The sequence below is a fragment of the Camellia sinensis genome, chromosome 14 (assembly GCF_055761805.1).
Source record: "Camellia sinensis isolate YWXY chromosome 14, ASM5576180v1, whole genome shotgun sequence".
NCBI lineage: Eukaryota > Viridiplantae > Streptophyta > Magnoliopsida > Ericales > Theaceae > Camellia > Camellia sinensis.
Window position 1 is genome coordinate 58,685,703 of NC_138974.1, and position 20,920 is coordinate 58,706,622.

Sequence of the window (20,920 nt, forward strand, 5' to 3'; positions counted from 1 at the left end):
ACAAGGGAAAAGGCCTTGAGAAAAAGGTGTAAAGAATGGTAAACCACCCCTCAACCTTTATTGGCCTTAAAACTCAAGTTTTAGCCAAAAAATACAGTGTTTTTACAGCCCAAAAATAGTTGGAAAATAGCAAGAAAAATAGTGAATACAACAAGTAAAGAGGCAAAGCCTTATACCTCTTGAAAAGAAGAACCAATTCCAAGCAATAAATCAAGGCAAACACACCCTTAAAAGCTCAAACAAGGCTCAAAGATAGCTCAACTCAAAGATGGAGAGGTTTGGTTAAGAGTGTATAGGCAAAGGTGAAGGATATGTAAGCAAGGGTTAAGAAATTTGCAAGAGATAGAGAGAATTGTAGAGAGAGAGAAAATTTTGCTCTAAACTTTTTCTAAACCCAAAATATGAGAGGGAGGTCATCTATATATAGAAAACATGAATGTCCCTCACAAACATCTAACCATACATGTGGGAGCATATGCATACATCTGTACAAACAGCTGGCATAGCTGTCACAAAATATCTACAAAAGACATTGGTGGCTGGCAGGCCATCACTGGTGGCCGGAAGGCCAGATTAGTGACTGACAACCAAGAGTGATGGCCGGTAGCCCAAAGCAGTGGCCGGCAAGTCACCGGGGTTACAAGCTTGAAAATCCAAGGTTTGGTCTAGAAACAAGGCAACAGGGGTGCAAGGTTTGATAGGTTCAAAGCTGCGGCATTCTCGCTGATGTCCAAGTCGTAAGGGCCATAAAAAATGGGGTGTCTACAGCGCCCGAGTGGAGATTGCGAATTTAGCAGCTATAAAACTGTAATTTGCTCCAAATCTGGGGCGCGACTTCTAGATCTTCTTTGATGGTTCTAGGGTTTTTTCTAGGACTATTTTGTTAGTTTTCTTTGATGCTTGATTAAGTATTAAACTCACATGGTTTAACAAGCACACATTAAAGAGTTCTAATGTTTGAATGTTCTACTTCAAGAGTGTTCTTCTTCGGTGAAATCCAGAGAATCAAGTGTGGAGTATTCGAAGGAGTTTGAAACTGTGCGCAGTCGTTGATTCGACACAGATGCTGTGGATTTAACATTAATCTGATCAATTCCGAGGCGAAGGTTGCTGTGAAAGAAATACAGATTATTGAAGACGGATTGATAGAGTTTGGGTAATTTATTTGGTTAATTTGTATTCTTTCTTACTTTCATAATAGATTGATTAGTAGCGTTTAGATCATGGTTTTTTAATCACAATTGGAGGTGTTCCAATTGTGATTTTTCTACGTAAAAATCTATTGTGTTGATATATTGATTTTGAAATAACAGTTTAAATCACTTTCGTATGTACTAGATGATTTAGATTGTCTATTTTATTTGTTTGGGTATTGTTTCATAAGGTATGAGAGAAAAGTGAGAAACAAGAATAGGATGCGAATGAGAACAAGAATTGGGTAAGTATCTAGATGGCATGGGAACTGCATTAGGTTGTGGCAGCCAACATGCTGCACCAACAGTCCACTGTAGGAGTCAGAAATCAATTAAAAAAAATAGGCTTCCCAACATGTTTTATTTTGAGGGTTCATACAAAATTCAAAGCAACCGACAAATTTAAAGAACAAGAACAATGTGTTGGATGAATGTGATAAAAGAAATAATAGCAATAGGAGTAGGAGCAGGAGCAATAACACCAGAACCAACACTAGCACCAGCATCAGAATAACAATCAGATGCAAAGGTGCATTCAAAATCAATAAACGAAAAATTTAGGCAAAATCACAAGTTCATATAATGACTATACACCTAAAATGCTCCGAAACTAAGCAGTGCCCATGGATCTAAAACTAATTCCACAAAAGAGGAGCCATAAAATCAATCCACACAATTACGTCATCACACAAGGCCACAAATATATAACAACGTTGAGAATTCCATATTTGAGGTAAGATAGCTAAAGCATGTAACCTGGGTATGAATCTTTGCATTCATTGAATGGTATAAAAACCTATAAGGGCTTTCGGGAAGATTACAAAAAAGAAATTTATCCAAAACTTTTCTAATCAAAATTCACATAAAATAAATAAATAAGAGAGAGATTTCACCTTATAAATCATAATGAGATTCTGCAAATTGTGGATGTCCAACATGAAGTGATGGATGACGATTACACATTCACAAAGTTCCCTGCAGCAAGGCACTATATCCAAATTTGAAAGACCCAGTCATGAAGATACTGGTCCAATATGAATGTTCAAACAGTGTCCTTGGTATTCCAGCAACAGTTCCCTAATAATATAGAAATAGGCAGCCAGAAAGAATTTATTTGTATTTTACTTTATTTTCTTGTCTTCGAGATTTCTTGAGGACGGTTAGCATTTTAAAAAAATAATAATGAAATGTTTATAGAGAGGAGAAACCAAAACGGAAACAACAGATAGAGAAATATGTTTTAGAGGGAGCAAAAATTAATAATAATAATAACATACAACAGCCTATCAGAGTTTATCTTAGGATCTACATTAAGGCAGTCATTTAATAAAAGTAGTGTCTTCCATTGAAACCTTTAGCACATAAAGATAATATCATCTAACTCAAATAAAGATAAGTAAAGAGAAACAAATGTTGGAGGAAAAGCCCTCCAATAGTCCATCATAGTAATCTTGTGACCTACTTAAAGGAAACCATAGATAAAAGTAATGCATTTCATTGAAACTATAGTACATAAAGACAATGCCATGTAACTTAAATTTGTAATCATTTAAAACCCTTCATATGTTAAATTCCAAAGAAAGTTCCCTCGCCTGCACTATTTTTCTTACAGCACATACTTGGCCAACGCTACATGATAAATTACAATTGATGGGCTGAGGATACAATTAGAAAACTGGGAAAAAATGTGGACACTCTGCAACAAAAATGTTTAAGCTGCGACAAAAAAGAGTAAAAAAAAATGTGTATACATCAGAAGGATCTATCAGAATCTGAAATTGCATAACAATTAAGCAAACTCGTTAGACGAATATCTATGTAGATCTTAGACAAAATGATGGGTTGGGTATTCATGCTCATATCCATTATAGTCATAATAATATAGCCTCTCCCCCTTGGCAATATCACAAGTAGCAACCAAAATGACCTGACATTCACCATTTACACTATACCTCGCAAACTTAAGATTCTGCTTCTTCTTACCCTCCCTACACAAAATTGGACAGGTTTCAAGAACAACAAGTTTAATATTCTCAGTTTTTAAATTTATTTTGATGTCGATAAAAACAAAGAATTTTGTTATGTGGCTTCATTGGAAGAAATGGAGTACATACTTCAGAGTCGATGAAATGGATAAAGTTACCATCAAAATAAAAGCAAGGAAACATTTTTTGAGTCTAGAATCGAGACAGCATGAGAGAGGATACACGAGCATACGGAGTATGATTGTTAATGCCATTAATAAAGCGAGCAATGTTTCCACGTTTATCAAGACAGATAAGAAGGTTGTTAGATGGGTCCTTTGCTAGAAGAAGGGTCATCATGCTATCACAATCATCTTGTTCCCGATTTGTAATGTAATCCACATCACCAGTATAATCTGTGATTAATGTCATATCCTTTGTAGGCCCATCAGCCTCTACCGTAAAACTGCATTACAAACAAATAACAACAAAATTTATTCAATATGAATTACCGTATAAAAATTTGGTAACACAGTAGTAGTTCAAGAATTTTTTTTCAAAAAATTTAAAATGGTTACCCTTTACATGAATCGAAAACTACAAGAAGGGGAGGGCATTCGCCTTTTTTGTACATAGCTCTACAGTGGTGTTTGATGTACAAGGCAATAGGCTTGTGCGTAGGAGCAAAAATTCCAAAGCAATGTATTACAAATTTGCAATTACCGATAATATGAATCTAATTCCAAAAAACTAAAGGCATTGATCTCTTCACAAAAGTGAAAGAAACATCTATAAATATAAAAACCCATTTGACCCAATTGCACAAAACAGCCTAATATGTTCTCAAATCACAGCCATTTGCCCAAAATATAATTAAAAAGAAAAATAAAATAAAATAACCTGTGAACTATGTCAATGGCTATGAGAAAGGTGTCAATGTTTGATGCATTCAGCATCTCGAGTATTCATAAGATACTCATAAAGCCTAATATACATGATTTTAATTCTGAACTTGTTTTCATTGTGACATGTATTGTGATTTTAATTCTAAACTATTTATCATTAGAATAAAAATAAAAAAAAATTTAAAAAAAGGCATGTTTGGACTATTGTAATGGTGTTCAAGGGGTGAAAGTTCGGAGAGCAGCCAGTAATCCTTGGATTACCGAAGGCCTCTTGACTGATTAACATATAGCTAGGGGCTGCAGAAGCAAATATATAAAATATATGAAGTCTATTGAGCTGTGAAGACATACATGAAACAGGAACTCTTCAACTTTATATACAAGCGACGTCATAGATACAGCATTTACACATCATTATCATGTACATACAAAAGAGAACTCGCTCATAAAACAAAAGGAGCAGTCTTATACATTCATATTAACATAGCCACAGAACATGACATGATATGGAACCTCCTCGTGAGGCGTAAAGGGTGGCTGACTATCACAAAAATACTCCAGGCATCACCTTAAGCCTGATCACGAATCTGCTCACCTACATACATATAAATAACTAGTGAGCGAATGCCCAGCGAATAATTAATAACTAAGTAAAGGGGCATATGAATGATGTTCCATACTTGTGGCTGAAATAAAAGTTTACATTCATTAGTGCTAATAGATTGCACACAGAGTGTCTCAAATCGTACTTGTCAGCTATATAAAAGAACCTCCGGCCGGGTAAGGATAACTTGTCAGTCCCTTATAGGGACCTCCGGACTGGGAACTTGTTAACTTGTCAGTTCCATTTAGGAACCTCCAGCCGGGTACAGATAGCTTGTCAGTTCCATAAGGAACCTCCGGTCCGGGAATTCATAGCATACTTGGATCGTAACATTATGTCACTTATAACATACTTGAATCGTGGCATATATCACTTGCAACATACTTAAATCATAGCATAATGTCACTCGCGGCATACTTGAATCAAAGCTTAGCATCATAAAGGCTTGTTATTGTCGGACAATCATTCATAGTATAAAACATGGCATTTCTTTCAACAGATCTTATATCGCATATAGGAAATACATAACTTTGAATATAGCTTTACTAAGTTATTACTCATAGATAACCAGTAGCTCCAAGTAGACGGTAAAGTGGGCAATTCAGCTGACTTGAGGCGTGTGACCTACATAACATAGCAGATTCATGCATTAAAACACACACTCAGATTGCACATAACTTATCTCATTTGTTCTTAGTGTGTTTCTAGCCTTTAACCTCATTATGAAGTCTTAATCATGGCCTAGGAATGTCTAGGATGAAATGAGGATGCAAAAATGTACTCGAAACACTTAGCCAAATTTTTGCTAAAACAGAGGTCTCGCTCAAGCGTAGCTTCCTTCGCTCGAGCGAGCATGCCGAAAGCGAGCATGCCAAAAACTGATAGAAGATTGAAAAAAAAAAATAGCTTTCTTTAAAAAAAATTCTACGATTCAAAGAATAAGACAAAAAAAGAAAAAGAAGATAATTTTTATTGAATTCAAAACACTTTTCATTACATCTAATATATTTTTACTTTTTTCACTTATTTTTAAGATATTTTTTATTAAACATTGCTCCAGGTTTAAATATGAAATAACAATACTACAAATTAAAAATATATATATATATTTTAAAAAGTATTCCAAAAATGCATATATGTTACAATCATTCTAGATGGAATGTACATTACATCAATTTGAATTTTTTTTATTGGTAAAAATTAGTGATTAATTGTTAATAGGAGGAGTTAAACTCACATCCTCTCGTTAGTAACCAAAAGATTAGCCACACAAATTGCAACATTTTAGTTTCACATCAATTCTAAATTCACACCATACAACTCATTTGGGTTATGTTTTCATGATCCATTGCATTTTTAGTTAAACTCTTTTGTCTTTTTTTCAAAAGCAGTTTTTAGAAACAGCCAAACAATTTTCCTTTTTTTTTTTCCCCCGAAAAATGAAAAAAGGAAACCAAAAAAACAAAATGACCCTATCTAAATGGATCATCCCATTTAGAGAGTTTAAAGAGTTTTTAGGGTCATTTTTTGTACTTTTTTAAGGAAAATGATTTGAGGGAAAAAAATGTTTACTTCAATAAAACAATTATTGTGAGCCTTATATTTTTTTATATGGAAAAAAAATTCTTTTTTTTTTTTTTCTTTCCCATCAATTGAAGGCAACCTTAGTCTTTTTTCTTTGTTTTTATTTTTTATTTTTTTAATTATATTTTTGGAAAGGCAACCTTATTCTTGGACTTAGGTTTCAATATAGGAACTGCCACACACGAGCTAGCTATCGTAAGTGTACGGGGGCGAAATATCCTCTGTTTTTCGTACTCCTTGGTCGTTAAGCATCTTGTGACGGCGTCTATCTCTGCAACACAAAAATGGTGAGCTGCCCGGCAGTGGTGTGCCGGAAAGACCCTCCGACGATCAAGTCAGACCACTAGCTAAAGAAGAAGGCTATCAGAGAGAGAGTTTTCGATAGGATGAATTCGCTTACCTCCAACGTCCCCCTTCCTCCATATTTCTAGGCTGGCCATGCAGCCTCAAGATTGTGCGCGCACTACCTCTGTTGTCCTTCCCTGGACAGGTGGCAGTGCTCGCCTCTCACCACTTTACGTGTGTAAAGGCTTAGTCCTTCCTCCAGTACACACAGAACTGCCCAACGGTACTGAGGCGTGCGTGGAGCGGATGTCCTCTCCTTCATGCCATTGGCCCAAGTGGCATACTTAACCGGAGTACCACGACCGGCCTGTCACTTGTGGAGAGTTGCTATTACATGCTCATAACCGAGCTATGTGTTGCCGACCTATAACTTGGAATCAGGCAAAAGCCTGCCCACCTCGGCCGAACTATCATTGGTCGGTTCATCATGACCATCCGGTTGCGAGGCATGCCGGCCTCCAACCGGTCTACCTTCAATCTTGGTCACACGAAGCCACTTTATATCGATTGACCGATCCAAGGTGTACCGGCCTTGATCGCGCCCACGGACTAGCTCAGGCTACCTTTTAGCCCGGTCAGCATCCGCTAACCCAAGCTCTGTCCAACACGTTCAAGACGCAGCTCAGCTATGCCAGTTGCTGCCTGACCGGTTGATATTTCCGACCGTGCAAGGCAGGCCGCTGGCCATGTTAACAGAGATTAGCTCGGCGCTACGCGTCCGTAACGTCTGACGTTATCTCAGCTCGGCCGTACAGTCAGGTGCAAATCTCCCCTCTCAATTGCCCCTTAAACCCATCCGAGCTATCGTGTTTGGGTTTACCTCTGTGACCGAGCTAATCGGTTGAATTGCGCCATTACCGAGCCGCGCATCATGGGGAAATATCTGGCGCCGAGCTATCTCGTTTGGCCGGCCATCGTGTCGGCAGTCTTGTCAAGGGTCGTACAGCCATACAGCCATACTGACAGCCGCGTTTCTAGTGCCAAGTGGCTTCACGCCATTGGGTCGTGTAGCCAGCTGTTCTGCACGCGCAGAATTCAAACGGCTGCGCCGTTTGGGTGGTTTCCCCCCTTTTTATGCACAGACCAAAGGTCATTCGAACCCTTCACTCTCCATCTTCTTCTAGAGCTCCAAACCCTAGCCTCCCATCGCTCCAAGCTCCCAACCGTTGCTGCCCCTCGCTGTGTCTGCCATTTCTGACGTTGCAGTCGAGCTCTCGAGGCCTAACTCACTTCTCATTCGTTTTCGGTAAGTCACACTACCCCTCCCTTGTATTTTCTGCTCCCGTTTTCCAGTTCTCCCTGTTCTCTGCGTTTTTCTGCCACTGTGCTTCGTGTTCCCTACCTGGGACCTTTAAGGTTCCTCCTTTTTAGTCCAATAGTGCCATACCTTCGGAAAACTAGAACTGGTGGAGTGGAGGGGGCTTTCGTGCCCCTGTTTCCCCTTAGTTTGAATGAATGAGCCTTGAGCATAGGATAAACGAGATGAACAGGATGAACACTGTTCAAAACCGAGCTAAATGCTCATTTAAATCCGTAGAGAGAGTTTAAACCGAGCAAAAATGGTTTGTGGATGCTCGCTGAGGCCGCAACCGAGCTAAATGCTTAATAAAATCGACAAACAGGTCTAACCGAGCTAAAACTTGCCTTGACTAAACCAAAGATAGAATCAGAGCCAAACCAGGAAGGCTAAATCAGCCGTGCCGTCCAGCCGAGATAGGGATAGACCGACCAAAAACCCAAAAACATTCATCGAGCTAAAAAATCCAGCGTGAGCCGTGCAGTTTATGCCGTGCTAACCCTTGAAATTCTTTCTTAATCAATGCAGAACAAACTAGGACCGACCAAGCCCTTCAGCGTTACCACTGGTGGAGCTCAAAGTCCGAGCAAATACACCAGAATTTTTGACCGGGATACACACTAAACCAAATAAAACCGAGATAATGGGGAAGTATCGATTTATGGTAAGCTCGCCCGCGCGCGATGGCCGAATTTAGAAGGGAGTACAACGTTCCTGATGACGTCATCTTAGAACTCGCCAAAAAAGGAGACACACCATGGGGCGACTTAGACCGGTGCCCTTTCACGGTCGTTTCCATTGTTGAAGGAGGGCTTCGCTTCCCCGTGCAACCTTTGATCTGTGAATTTTTGAGGCAGACGAGGCTTTGCCCGACCCAAGTTTCAAATAACACATACAAAATAATAAACGGCATCGCCGAGCTGAACCGGAGGCTCGGTTTAAATCTCGGTCTTGTAGAAATTTTCCACCAATATAGCCTAAGTAGAAATAAGAGTGGGCTTTGCTGGTACCTCAAAGTCAGGAAGGGCCGAGCAAAACTCATTGAAGGCAACCCAGACAAAGAAACTAACAACGACGACTTCCTCTGGGCGTCCGGTGCTTACGAGGACACCGAGGCGTCTATACCGGGCTGGTACATTAGGAAAGATTTTGGCAGTGCTGGTAAGTGGCCCGGCTGACCGCATTATCCTCTTTCTGTATTTCATTATTATAATTTTGCACCGGTCTAACACTTACCTCCTTTCTGCAGATAAGTACCTAGCAGCGAACTACCACCAGGCCAACCAAGAGGCCATCAGAGTCCTGCTTCGCCATCCAGCCGAGGAGAAGGAGGCATCAAAACTTCTCGGTTTCGAGCAAACCTACTATTATCAAGCGCCGCGTAAGAGCAGAGTCACCGACTTCCTACGTGCTCCATCCCCTGAACCAGATCCCAACTTGCCACCAATCAAACTCGTCCCCCTTACAGCCGAGCAAGAAATGGCCAAGATAAGGGCGATCAAATCAATGATTGCTGGAGAGGAAAGGGAGTCCCAACCTCCAGAGGCGACCGGGGGAACATCTTCCACCCCAGCCGGGCAAACAGAAAGAGCTGTGCTTGCTCTCGCCAGCAAACAACCGGCTGGCCGATCAAAGAAAAGGACGAGGAAGGAGATGACCGGGCAAAACCTCGTTGATGAAGATTCAACTGAGGTCACCTCAACCGAATCGGGGGACCGGACCGAGCAACCGCTGGTCGGCAAATCCAAGGGCAAGGGCCCAGCCACCCCCCCGGTCTGGGCGCCCGAGTTCAAAAACCAGGGCCGGGCAGTTTCTTCTGAGGACTCCGTCTACGCGGACAAAGATTACTCGCTTGGTTTCAATTTGACCAAGGGGTTAATCTTGCCCGCCAATATGAAAAAACATGACGAGCTTTCCGACCTCAAGGTCCTCCGTTCGGCGGCGAAATCCATAGTGCTGGTAAGTTCTCCATTTTTTTATGTCAAACTGTTTGCTCGGTTTTTGCGTGGTTTTTCGAGTACTAACGATCTCACTGGTTTTCAGGCTGCGCAAAAGAACTACTTGGCCCACGACCGGATGATCAAAGTGCGGTAGAGCCTGCGCAATGCCATCTCGGAGAACAAGGCCCAGAAAGGCGAGATAGCAAAACTCAAGGCCGCGCAAGAAGCAGTCGTGGCGGAGCGAGATACTTTGCTCCAAAAAGTCGACCGAGCTAGCGAGGAAAAACAATGAGCCGTGACGTCGACGAAAGCTCGGTATCTCGCCGAGCTGCGGAAGCTGCACGACGCCCATAAGGAAGAAAGGGACAAAGTGGTCGATGAGGCAGAGGACCGTGGATATAAGCAGGGGGAGAAAACCTAGGAGCGCCAAGTCCAAGCGACCAAGGACATCTTTTTCCAGTGCGGCTGGAAGGCTACCGTGGAAAAAGTTGGCCTTGGTCAGGATGCTGAAATGTTCGTGAACCCCCCTGCAGCATATATCCCGGTCTATATGCAGGCCTACGCCAATGCTATCCAAAACCGGCTCATTGCGGAGGCAAGGAAGGAGGCCGAGGAAGAAGCCGCCGCCGTGCAACAAGCCGAGCAAACTACTGCCGAAGTATCACAAGATGACGAAGTGGCTGATCGGGATGTTGCTGTGGGGGATGGAGCTGACGACGACGCCGAGGAAAACTTGCCCGAGCAGACAATTGTGATGGCCGAGCAGATGGTGAAGGCAGCCAGACAAACTGTCGATCTTGAAATGGATTGAAAATTTCCCCCCCCTTTTTTTTTTGGCATGTAACCGGGCCAGGCCCCACCTTTGTACTGAATCTTCTTCAATCAATGAAACTTTTGAACCTTTTGTTCGTATATCGTCTATTTCTTTTCGGTTGGCTTGTGTATAAATGTCTCGATTTAAACGTTGATAATTCACAACTAGCAGGTCGGCTGAGCCGCGCAATATGCCAAGCTGATATCACCCAGAATGTTTTCCAACATATCTGGCAGCTCAACTCCTTGAAAATTTAAATGAACTGACATTGTAACTTGGCCGAGCAAAATCCGCTCGGTTTGAAATGTTTGCAGAATCATACATTTCCATTACATCAATGAGACCGAGCAAAAATCAGCTTGCCTTGTGAGTTGGTTAAGCTGCCAACATTTCCTTTCGGCCGAGCCATGTCAGTTCGGCCTCTTATTGGTTGGACAAAACGCCAGCACCGAGAAATCCTGCCGAACAAAATCCGCTCGTTTCCCATATTGGACAAGACACCAATATGCCGACTGGGCCGAGCAAAATCAGCTCGGCCCTTACATTGGGCAAAACACCAATGTTTCAGCTAGGTTGGTCATGACGCCAACATTTCGACCGGGCGAGGGAAACCAGCTCGGCCCTAGGCTAATGCGAACTTTTCCCTACGCAAACTTTTTGTGTGGTCTGTCTCCTTTCCAGCGAGATGAAATCAGACCGGTCTCATTCAGGGCGGTCTCCTTGGCTGGGCCCTTGCCCCTGGCATCCATGATTGCCTTGTGTCCTTGCGATTTCATTGTACAGAGATGTAATACCAAACAAGAGTGCTATTTTTATTACAAAAGCATTGCTATCTTTTACATCTAGTGCCAAGAGGCTAAGGGTCTAGAAAAGCTTAAACAACATAAGAAAATTACAATTCAAAAGTAAAAAACCTTAAGGTTGGCTGCATTCCATGGTCTGGGGACAGCCTTGCCATCCAAATCTTCCAGATGGTATGCCCCTTTGCCAGCTAGACCAATCACCTTCTATGGTCCTTCCCAATTCGCACCGAGCTTTCCTTCGCCAGGGACCACCTTGTTGCCAAGTACCTTTCTCAAAACCCAGTCTCCAACCTTGAATAGCCTGGGGTGCACCGCCTTGTTGTATTTCTTGGAGAGTTCTTGTTGATAAGCTGCGATGTGGATTAGTGCCTGCTCCCTTCTTTACTCGGCAAGGTCTAATTCCAATGCCATGGCTTCATTATTCAGATCAGGCTGGAAACTTTCAGAGCAGATGGTTGGCATGCCAATTTCCAACAGGATGACTGCCTCCATGCCGTAGGCCAAAGCGAATGGTGTTTCCCCGGTCGACCTTCTTGGGGTAGTGCGGTATGCCCAGAGTACGTTGGGAAGTTCCTCAGCCCATTTCCCCTTGGCTTTTTCAAGCCGCTTCTTTAACCCATCCAAGATGGTCTTGTTTGAGGCCTATGCTTGACCGTTAGACTGAGGATAGGCCGGCGTCGAATTGTAGAACTCGATCTTCAACTCTTCGCAAAGTCTGCGAAAGAGTTTCCCATCGAATTGAGTGCCGTTATCTGAGACGAGGGCCCTAGGTATACCGAAGCGAGTAATGATGTTTTGCCAAACAAACTTCTTCACATCCTTTTCCTTTATGGTCGCCAGTGGCTCGGCCTCCACCCACTTGGTGAAGTAGTCGGTGGCGGCGATGAAGAACTTGCGATTGCCCGGCGTTGCTGGGAGTGGTCCAACAATATCCAATCCCCAAAACGCGAACGGCCAAGGACTTGTGAGAGGGAGCAAATCTCTAGCCGGCTGGTGGATCTGGTGAGCGAACTTTTGACACTTCTCACACCTGCGAACATATTTCTGTGCGTCCGCCTGCATGCACGGCCACCAGTAACCTTGGGAAATTTCTCGGTACGCCAAGGACCTGCCTCCAGTATGGCTTCCACAGATGCCCTCGTGTATTTCGTAGAGAAAAGTCTCCACTTTGGCGGGGTGGACACACTTCAAATACGGCCCGGTGAAGGACTTCTTATACAAGGCTCCAGATGGGGAGAGCCAAAACCGCTCTGACTTTGCTCGGATTTTATGGGCTGCCTTCTTTTCTTTCGGTAGAACTCTGTCTCTTAAGAAGGCGATGATGAGATCCATCCAAGAAGGACCCAAGTCGGTGCAGAGCACCTCAGTTGCTTCCGGTTCCTCAATGCTTGGCCGGGGTAAAAACTCTATCATCAAGGGGTTAGGAAAAGCTGTCTGAGTGGAGGTGAGCCCAGCCAATTCGTCAGCCGAGTTATTTTATTCGCGGTTGATCTATTCAACTCTTATCGCAGGGAACTTCTTGATTTCTTCTCGCACCAACGCTTGATACTTGGCCATTCTTTCATCCCTTGCCTCATATTCCCCTGATACCTGATTGACCACCAGCTTGGAGTCACTGAAGACCATAAGGGCGGTGGCTTTCATTCTCAATGCGCTTCTCAAACCGGCGATGAGGGCTTCATACTCTGCCTCGTTGTTGGACGCCGGGAATCCGAGCGTAATTGCTTGCTTAATAATCAGCCCATCTGGTGAGGTCAGCACAATTCCCAGCCCGGCCCCATGCCTGTTGGACGCTCCATCGATGAAGAGCTTCCACATCTCGCCAATGAACAGCTTCCAACAATCAGATGGGTTTTGGGAGCTTCTCAATTCAATGTCTCTGGCCGGCTCGTTCGGGTCTTTTTTCTCGTCTCCATTGGGTTCATCTTCCAACGAGTTGTCGGACTTTGCTAGTTCAGTCAAACTTTGCCCTTTTTCCATGTGCGAGCCAACATTCGTCTCCGTTGCCAAAACCTTGGGTTGTGCCAAATCCGCACCAACCAAACCAATCGGGCAAACTGGATGCGTCCCAAGGGCAAATTCCGCCACAAAATCTGCAAGAGCTTGAGCTTTGACCGCAGTGCGCGGGCGGAACCTGATGTCATACTGCCCCAATTCCACGGCCCACTTCAGAATCCTCCCGGTGAAGTCGGCCTTCTCAAAGAGCACCTTGAGAGGGAATTCGGTCAGCACAACTATTGTATGGGCATGAAAATAGTGTGCCAGCTTTCTCGATGCCATCATTAGGGCCAGGGCCAATTTCTTCAAGGGAAGATATCTTGTTTCGGCCGGGAGCAGGGTCTTGCTTACATAGAAGATTGGTAGGTGCTGGATGCCTTCAGCACGAATCAATACCGCGCTCACCGCGTGTTGAGAAACAGCAAAGTAAAGGTACAGCTCTTCGCCCGGCTGAGGCGTGACCAAAATTGGGGCTGAGGAGAGATACGCTTTTAAGTCCGCCAGTGCACGATCGCACTCTTCATCCCAGAAGAACTTGGACTTTAGAGTTTTGAAGAAGGGCCTGCAATGATCCGAAGACCGGCTGATGAATCTGTTCAGCGCAGCTGCCATCCCGGCAAGATATTGCACGTCCTTTGTAGAATTCGGGCGCTCCAGCTCTTGTATCGCTTTGATCTGGGATAGGTCGGCTTCAATCCCTTGGTTTGTAACCAGAAAACCGAGAAACTTTCCAGTGCCAACTCCGAAGGCGCATTTGGAGGCGTTCAGACGAAGCTTATGGTGCTTAAGTATGGCGAACATTTCTGCTAGGTCGGTGAGGTGTTCAGACTTCTCCTTACTCTTTACCACCATATCGTCGATGTAGGCCTTCATTTTTCGGCCCAAGAGAGGAGCGAACATTTTTGTAACCATCCGCTGAAAGGTTGCCCCGGCGTTCTTTAGTCCGAACGGCATGACTTTGTAACAATATAATCCTCTAGGGGTGGTGAACGATGTAATCTCTCTGTCCGGTTTATACATGGCTATCTGGTGGTAGCCGCGATAAGCGTCTAGGAAGCTAAACCTCTGATGGCCAGCGGTCAAGTCCACCAGCTGGTCAATTTGAGGAAGGGGAAAGCTATCCTTAGGACAAGCCCGGTTGACAATCTTGTAGTCAACGCAGACTCGCCACTTGCCATTTTTATTGGGAACAACCACCGTGTTGGATATCCACCGAGGGTATTGCACTTCTTCTATAGCCCCGGCTTCCAACAAGTTCTTCACTTCTTCCGCCACCACTTCAGCATGGTGCAGGGCTGAACGACGCGTCTTTTGAATGACTGGCCGTGCGTTGGGGAAAACATTCAACTGATGGAAGATGAAGCTCGGGTCGACGCCAAGCATGTCGTAAGGCGTCCAGGCAAAGGCCTCCAAATTGGAAACCAAGAAGTTGACATAATCCGCTTGCTCGGCGCTAGACAAAGATGATCCCAAGAGGAAGAATTTAGTTGGATCATTTTCGTTAAAGCGCACTTCCACCAAATCTTCGACCGATTTTTCCTCGACCTTCATTCCCACGTCTTCAAGGACCTCTTTTTCCTCGGGCCCCTCGATCATTTGGACAAACCCTTTGGCTGCTCGGCTGCCATTTACCGCAACGAAGCATTGTTTTGCCATCACCTAGTCTCCTCAAACTTCCTCTATTTGCCCGCTCGACGCCGGAAAGCGCATGACTTGGTGGAAAGTCGAGGCAACCGCTTGCATGGCGTGCAGCCAGCCCCTACCTAAGATCAAGTTGTAGGTGGATGGAACTTTGAGCACCCAGAACTCCACTTGCTTTACTACTGAACCCGCTTTGACCGGTAAAATAATCTTTCCGATTGGCCACTCCGGCTGTGAGTTGAAGCCGACCAAAGGAGACGTCGCAGGGGCCAAGTCCTTGTCTTCTAACTTCATCTGTTTGAATGCGTCATAATACATAATTTCGACCGAACTCCCCTGGTCGATAAAGATTCTCTTGATATCAAAGTCTTTGACGCGAAGAGTCACCACCAAGGCATCATTGTGCGGCATCTAAACCCTTTTCAAGTCCTTGGTTGAGAATGAAAGGATGTCTCTCTCTTCGGCCTTTCCCTTCTTTATGGCGGGCTGGACAGAGAGCACTTCCCTCATGTGCTCGGCCTTCTTGATCATCCTCCTCAGCTCGCAAACCTTGGTCGGTTCAATGATTCCGTGGATGACGTTGATTACACCTTGCGGGGGCGCTTCTAGGGCGGCCAGGCCGTTTGGCTCGACTTGGTCTGCTGGCGTGGCCTTGATGCCCCCATCTATGTATTGGTCAAGATGCCCCGCCGCCACCAACTCCTCTAAGTGTTGCTTGAGCGGCAGGCAGTCCTCTGTTCAGTGTCCCCGTTCTTCATGAAAGGTGCAGCGATATTTTGAATTGAAGCCTCTCTGGGCACTCCCCAACTTGGCCGGCCAACGGACGAAGGGTTCGCTTCGAATCTCGCTCAAAATGCGGTAGATGGGGATTTTAAACACCGTGGTGATCCCAGTCCGCGCCTTCAATTTTCTTTTGGCATCCTCCGCTGCATCACGGGGAGGGTCTGCCCGGTCATTTCGGCGGCCCTTGTTTCTATCATCACGGTTTGGACCGTGGCGCTGGTCTTTCGACCGATTGTTTGGGCGGCTATCCTCCTGCCCGACTGAGTGAACTTTCCCTGCAACCCTCCTGTCCGTCGCGACCGGATTAACCTTCTCGGTCGTGGAGGCGGCATCATCCTCCACACGAATGTGCTCATTGATCTGCTGCATCAATGACTCCATGGTTGTAGGTTGATGCATCGTGAGTGAATCTTGCAGCCTATGTCCGACTGGGAGACCCCGTTTGTACTGAGTGATCGCCAGATTGGTGGGGCAGTCGAGGATCTCATTGTAAGTTTCCCAGTATTTCGCATTGTATGCCTTCAACGAACACCCAAACTCTATCTTGACGCCCAGGAGATGGTCGACCTCCTTCGGCATTCATGTGTTGGTTTTGAATCTGGTGACGAAGGCTTCCGCTAGCTACTGCCACCCCTCAATACTCCCCTTCGGAAGCCTCTCGAACCATTTCAAACCCAGCTCTCCCAAGCTGGTTGGGAATATGAGGCACATCAAGGCGTCATTCCGCCGATGTCCAGCCATCACCTGCCGATAATGACTCACGTGCATGTACGGATCCGTTTTGCCGTCGTACAAAGCGAACTTTGGCTGGTCGAATCCGGCGGGGAGTGACGTACTCTCAATCTCTGGAGACAGCGACGTGGCTGTAAGTCACGCCAGCTCTTTGTCCTCCAGCGCAGGGGCCATCACTTTGGGGGCTGGCATCGCCACTTCCTCACTGTAACGCACTGGAGCGCTTAACCTTTGCAATGCCGGCACTCTTCGAGCCTCCCGACAGCGCGCCCTCTCTTCCAATACATCCCTCAAGTCCTTGGAACATGTGGAGAAAGAGGATCCCGACGTCGGCGTCGGGCGTGAGGGGCGGTATGTGTTGTCGCGAGAGAGGGACCTGCCCTCCCCTTGGTTGGAGCCTCCAACCCCATAGTTCCTGGTGATGGAGAGAGAGTGGGTCCTCCCCTGGCGGCGACTGCTCCAACGAGGGGACGGGGTGCGCTCACTAAGTTTTCCCTCTCCAGCAACACCCTTCCCTTTGATCTGGCGTTTCAGCAGCTCCATCTCCGCCGCCATCTTGCGAATGACGACGTCTTGGTCCTTGAGTTTGTGCTCCAAGCGCTGCGCATGGGACTCCCCCGGTGTCTGCGGCCCCCAGGACTCTGCGAGCGATCAGCGCTCCTTCCGCGTTTGTCTCGCGCACTCCGCGAAGGAGTTTCTAGGCCTGCCATGGCTGGAATATTCAGAGGACCTTCTCTCAAGCGGATGTACTTAGGGGTGACGCCATCGACGACGGACAGTGGGGCTTCGCCGTTGTTAGCCATGGAAATGGTCGAAGAAGCTCTGAGAACAAGGGTTGAGTATCAAAAAACTTCCCACAGACGGCGCCAATTGTACGGGGCCGAAATATCCTCTGTTTTCCGTACTCCTTGGTCGTCAAGCTTCTTGTGACGGCGTCTATCTCTGCAACACAAAAATGGTGAGCTGCCCGGCAGTGGTGTGCCGGAAAGACCATCCGACGATCAAGTCAGACCACTAGCTAAAGAAGAAGGCTATCAGAGAGAGAGTTTTCGATATGATGAATTCGCTTACCTCCAACGTCCCCCTTCCTCCATATTTTTAGGCTGGCCATGCAGCCTCAAGATTATGCGCGCACTACCTCTACTGTCCTTCCTTGGACAGGTGGCAGTGCTCGCCTCTCACCACCTTACGAGTGTAAAGGCTTAGTCCTCCCTCCAGTACACACAGAACTGCCCAACGGTATTGAGGCGTGCGTGGAGCGGATGTCCTCTCCTTCACGCCATTGGCCCAGGTGGCATACTTAACCGGAGTACCACGACCGGCCTGTCACTTGTGGAGAGTCGCTATTACATGCTCATAACCGAGCTATGTGTCGCCGACCTATAACTTGGAATCAGGCGAAAGCCTGCCCACCTCAGCCGAACTATCATTGGTCGGTTCATCATGACCATCCGGTTGCGAGGCATGCCGGCCTCCAACCGGTCTACCTTCAATCTTGGTCACACGAAGCCACTTTATATCGACTGACCGATCCAAGGTGTACCGGCCTTGATCGCGCCCACGGACTAGCTGGGGCTACCTTTTAGCCCGGTCAGCATCCGTTAACCCAAGCTCCGTCCAACGCGTTCAAGACGCAGCTCAACTATGCCAGTTGCTGCCTGACCGGTCGATATTTCCGACCGTGCAAGGCAGGCCGCTGGCCATGTTAACAGAGATTAGCTCGGCGCTACGCGGTCCGTCACGTCTGACGTTATCTCAGCTCGACCGTACAGTCAGGTGCAAATCTCCCCTCTCAGTAAGATATTCATGAAAATGAAAAGTAATATATTTGGAAATATTTATAAAACATAATAATAATTGCACAATAGTAACAAAAGACGATGACTCAGTCAAATAATGTGCCAGTGATGTGAGGAGAGACGACCCAGACTGGATGAACTTTGGCTCAATAATAGAATTCAATTATATTATTCCTTTATTACACAATTAATTAGAAGTGTCCTAAGAAAGCAACGTCACAATTATTTGGCAATGTATAATTTTATTTTCTTTTTTGGAGAAGGTGGCAATGGATACTTGAAAGATATATATTATTAAAGAAAAACAAAAGAATTATGTTAGATAAATAGAATTTATATCTAGAATGACATTCAGGAAAGTAGTGCTCGTTTATAAGAAAATTATTTAATAATTCCTAGGCTATCATGTTGGATTTTTATCTTAATTTTTAGAAAATAGGAACTCATGGTCTCACATTTTATGGGTTTCCAAGATCCCACAATTGATAATTTGAGAAAATTATATCTTTTTAAGAAAGGTTATTACCACATAAGTCACTTATAAAATTATGTATTGATTTTTTTTTTTATTTTTTGTATATTTTATCAAAACACAAATAGATTAATTATCTGATGACAAAGTAATTCTCCTACCAAAACTTATCGATCAGGATTCCATCAATGCGCTTGTACACCTTTGTTGAGCAGCCATTGTTTGTTTTAAAAATTCATCAGGACTCAAGGCCACTTGTCAAGAAGAATAATCAGATTGTTCTGTTTGAATTTTTAGGATTCATTTTTTAAAAAATTTAAAATTTCTTATTTTTCTGTTTTTATTTAATTTTTTTTTTATTTTAAGTATTTTTTTTTTAATTTTTAAATACACCTAACATAAATATACTTAAAAAGTATAAATTTGTGAATTTTTTTTTTTAGAAAATTCACTAAATACCAAAGATATAAATTTAAAAAAATACAAGAATTAATTACATTTTTCGTATTCTTGTATATTTATTGATTTTTGAAAATATTTTTTTTACAAATATTTTACTTTTTAAATACATCTAAGTAAGGTGCATCTACAAAATTGATCAAAATTTTAAAAATATTCACTAAAAAAAAAAATAAATGAAAAATAAAAAATAAAAAACTCAATTTCTAAAAAATTAAATTCAAAAAATTGAAACCAAACACTCTAAATCCTTTTTCAAGATGAAACCAAAATTAAAAAAGGTCATACAAAAAGTGACAGCATAATGTCTCGGTTGGGATTAAATATTTGATTCAAAAAATTAAAAAATTATCATAAGTTATCATATTACTCTCTCTATTTTTTTTTTGTACATCTTTTCGTAAAAAGTCAAAAAATTACAAAAATAACATATTTTCAAACGAGACCTAATAGTCTTAAGGCCGATGCTGGATAATGTGTTTATTTCACGTTAGGCCACCACCTCAATCTTAGTATTCTATCTTGACAAGCGGAGGCGAATCTCCAAATCACAAGTTGAAAAGTACGGAGTAGTGGAGTTTTGGATGAGTTCGGTGGCGACTTTGATTTGGTTTTTTTTTCTATTTAATTTTCTTAGTTTTCAGTTTTTCTCTGTTTTGATTTTCTTATTTTTTTAGTTTATTGATGTAATAATCCTTCATGTATAGAGGCTTGTTTCCCTCCCCTATGAAGGTCTTTTCTCCTCCTTTATGGAGGCTTAGATCCTTCTTTTTATAAAAGTTGTTTATCTCTTTTCAAGAACTTATAATATTGTTATATCAGATTGATTCGATCTTTTATCGGTTTTACAATAAAAATTTTCTTTTCAAACTAAAAAAAAAAGTGACACTAATGAAAAAACCACATGGATTGTGAACTTTACTAGTCAAATTTAATTAATAATCTAATAATTTTCACGTGCAGGGTTAATCATGTCATAACAATCTATATGAATGGCAAAATGGTAATAACAAATGTGCAGTCTTATTTTGTTTTTTATTTATTTGTTTTATTTTTATGGAGACATCGATTTTCATAACTAAAACTCTTATCCATGATATTAAAAGCATGTAGCACTTCTCATCGCATTAGATCATAAAATTTATTTAGAAAAATAATACATTGCTCATATTCATATAATATAATTCAAATTCAATTCTTATATGACCAGAACACATTTAAAATCAATCTAAGTCATCCTTTCTTTTTCTAAATAAATGTCTCAGTCCATAACATCACATGTAGTAGAATAAATGGGCAAAATTTTTGATGTCTCAAACCTTCTAAAAGGAAAGAGTCAACCAATCACTCCAGACCACAAACAAATTATTTTCGTTAAATGAGTAGAATGGAGATATTTATTTTTAAATTAATTGTTATAAAATAGCTGTGTGAATATATCTCTATTTCAAATTCAAAATCTTAAAGAGGTGGATTTCAAAAATTTTATTGATGACTTAACAATTATAGATCATTAATTTTGAATTTTAATTATGTGTTGCATTTTTATACATTGAAAAGTGAAATGAGCCAAATAAGAGTACCAGG

At 43.2% G+C, this 20,920-nt stretch overlaps 2 protein-coding genes across 2 annotated transcripts in view; one reads left to right on the plus strand and one right to left on the minus strand.

The window, feature by feature from the left end:
* The window catches only part of LOC145807008 (protein MAINTENANCE OF MERISTEMS-like), a 204,771-nt gene that overhangs the window by 144,206 nt on the left and 39,645 nt on the right, over window positions 1-20,920 (plus strand). The gene's annotated exons all lie outside the window — the stretch shown is intronic.
* Window positions 3,019-4,113, minus strand: LOC114296938 (putative Histone-lysine N-methyltransferase ATXR5). The gene is made up of 5 exons (XM_082906830.1): window positions 4,058-4,113; window positions 3,881-3,946; window positions 3,736-3,795; window positions 3,411-3,623; window positions 3,019-3,181 (listed from the first exon to the last, which is right to left on the minus strand). The coding sequence occupies exons 1-5, from the start codon at window positions 4,111-4,113 to the stop codon at window positions 3,019-3,021; spliced, it is 558 nt and encodes a 185-aa protein (XP_082762956.1).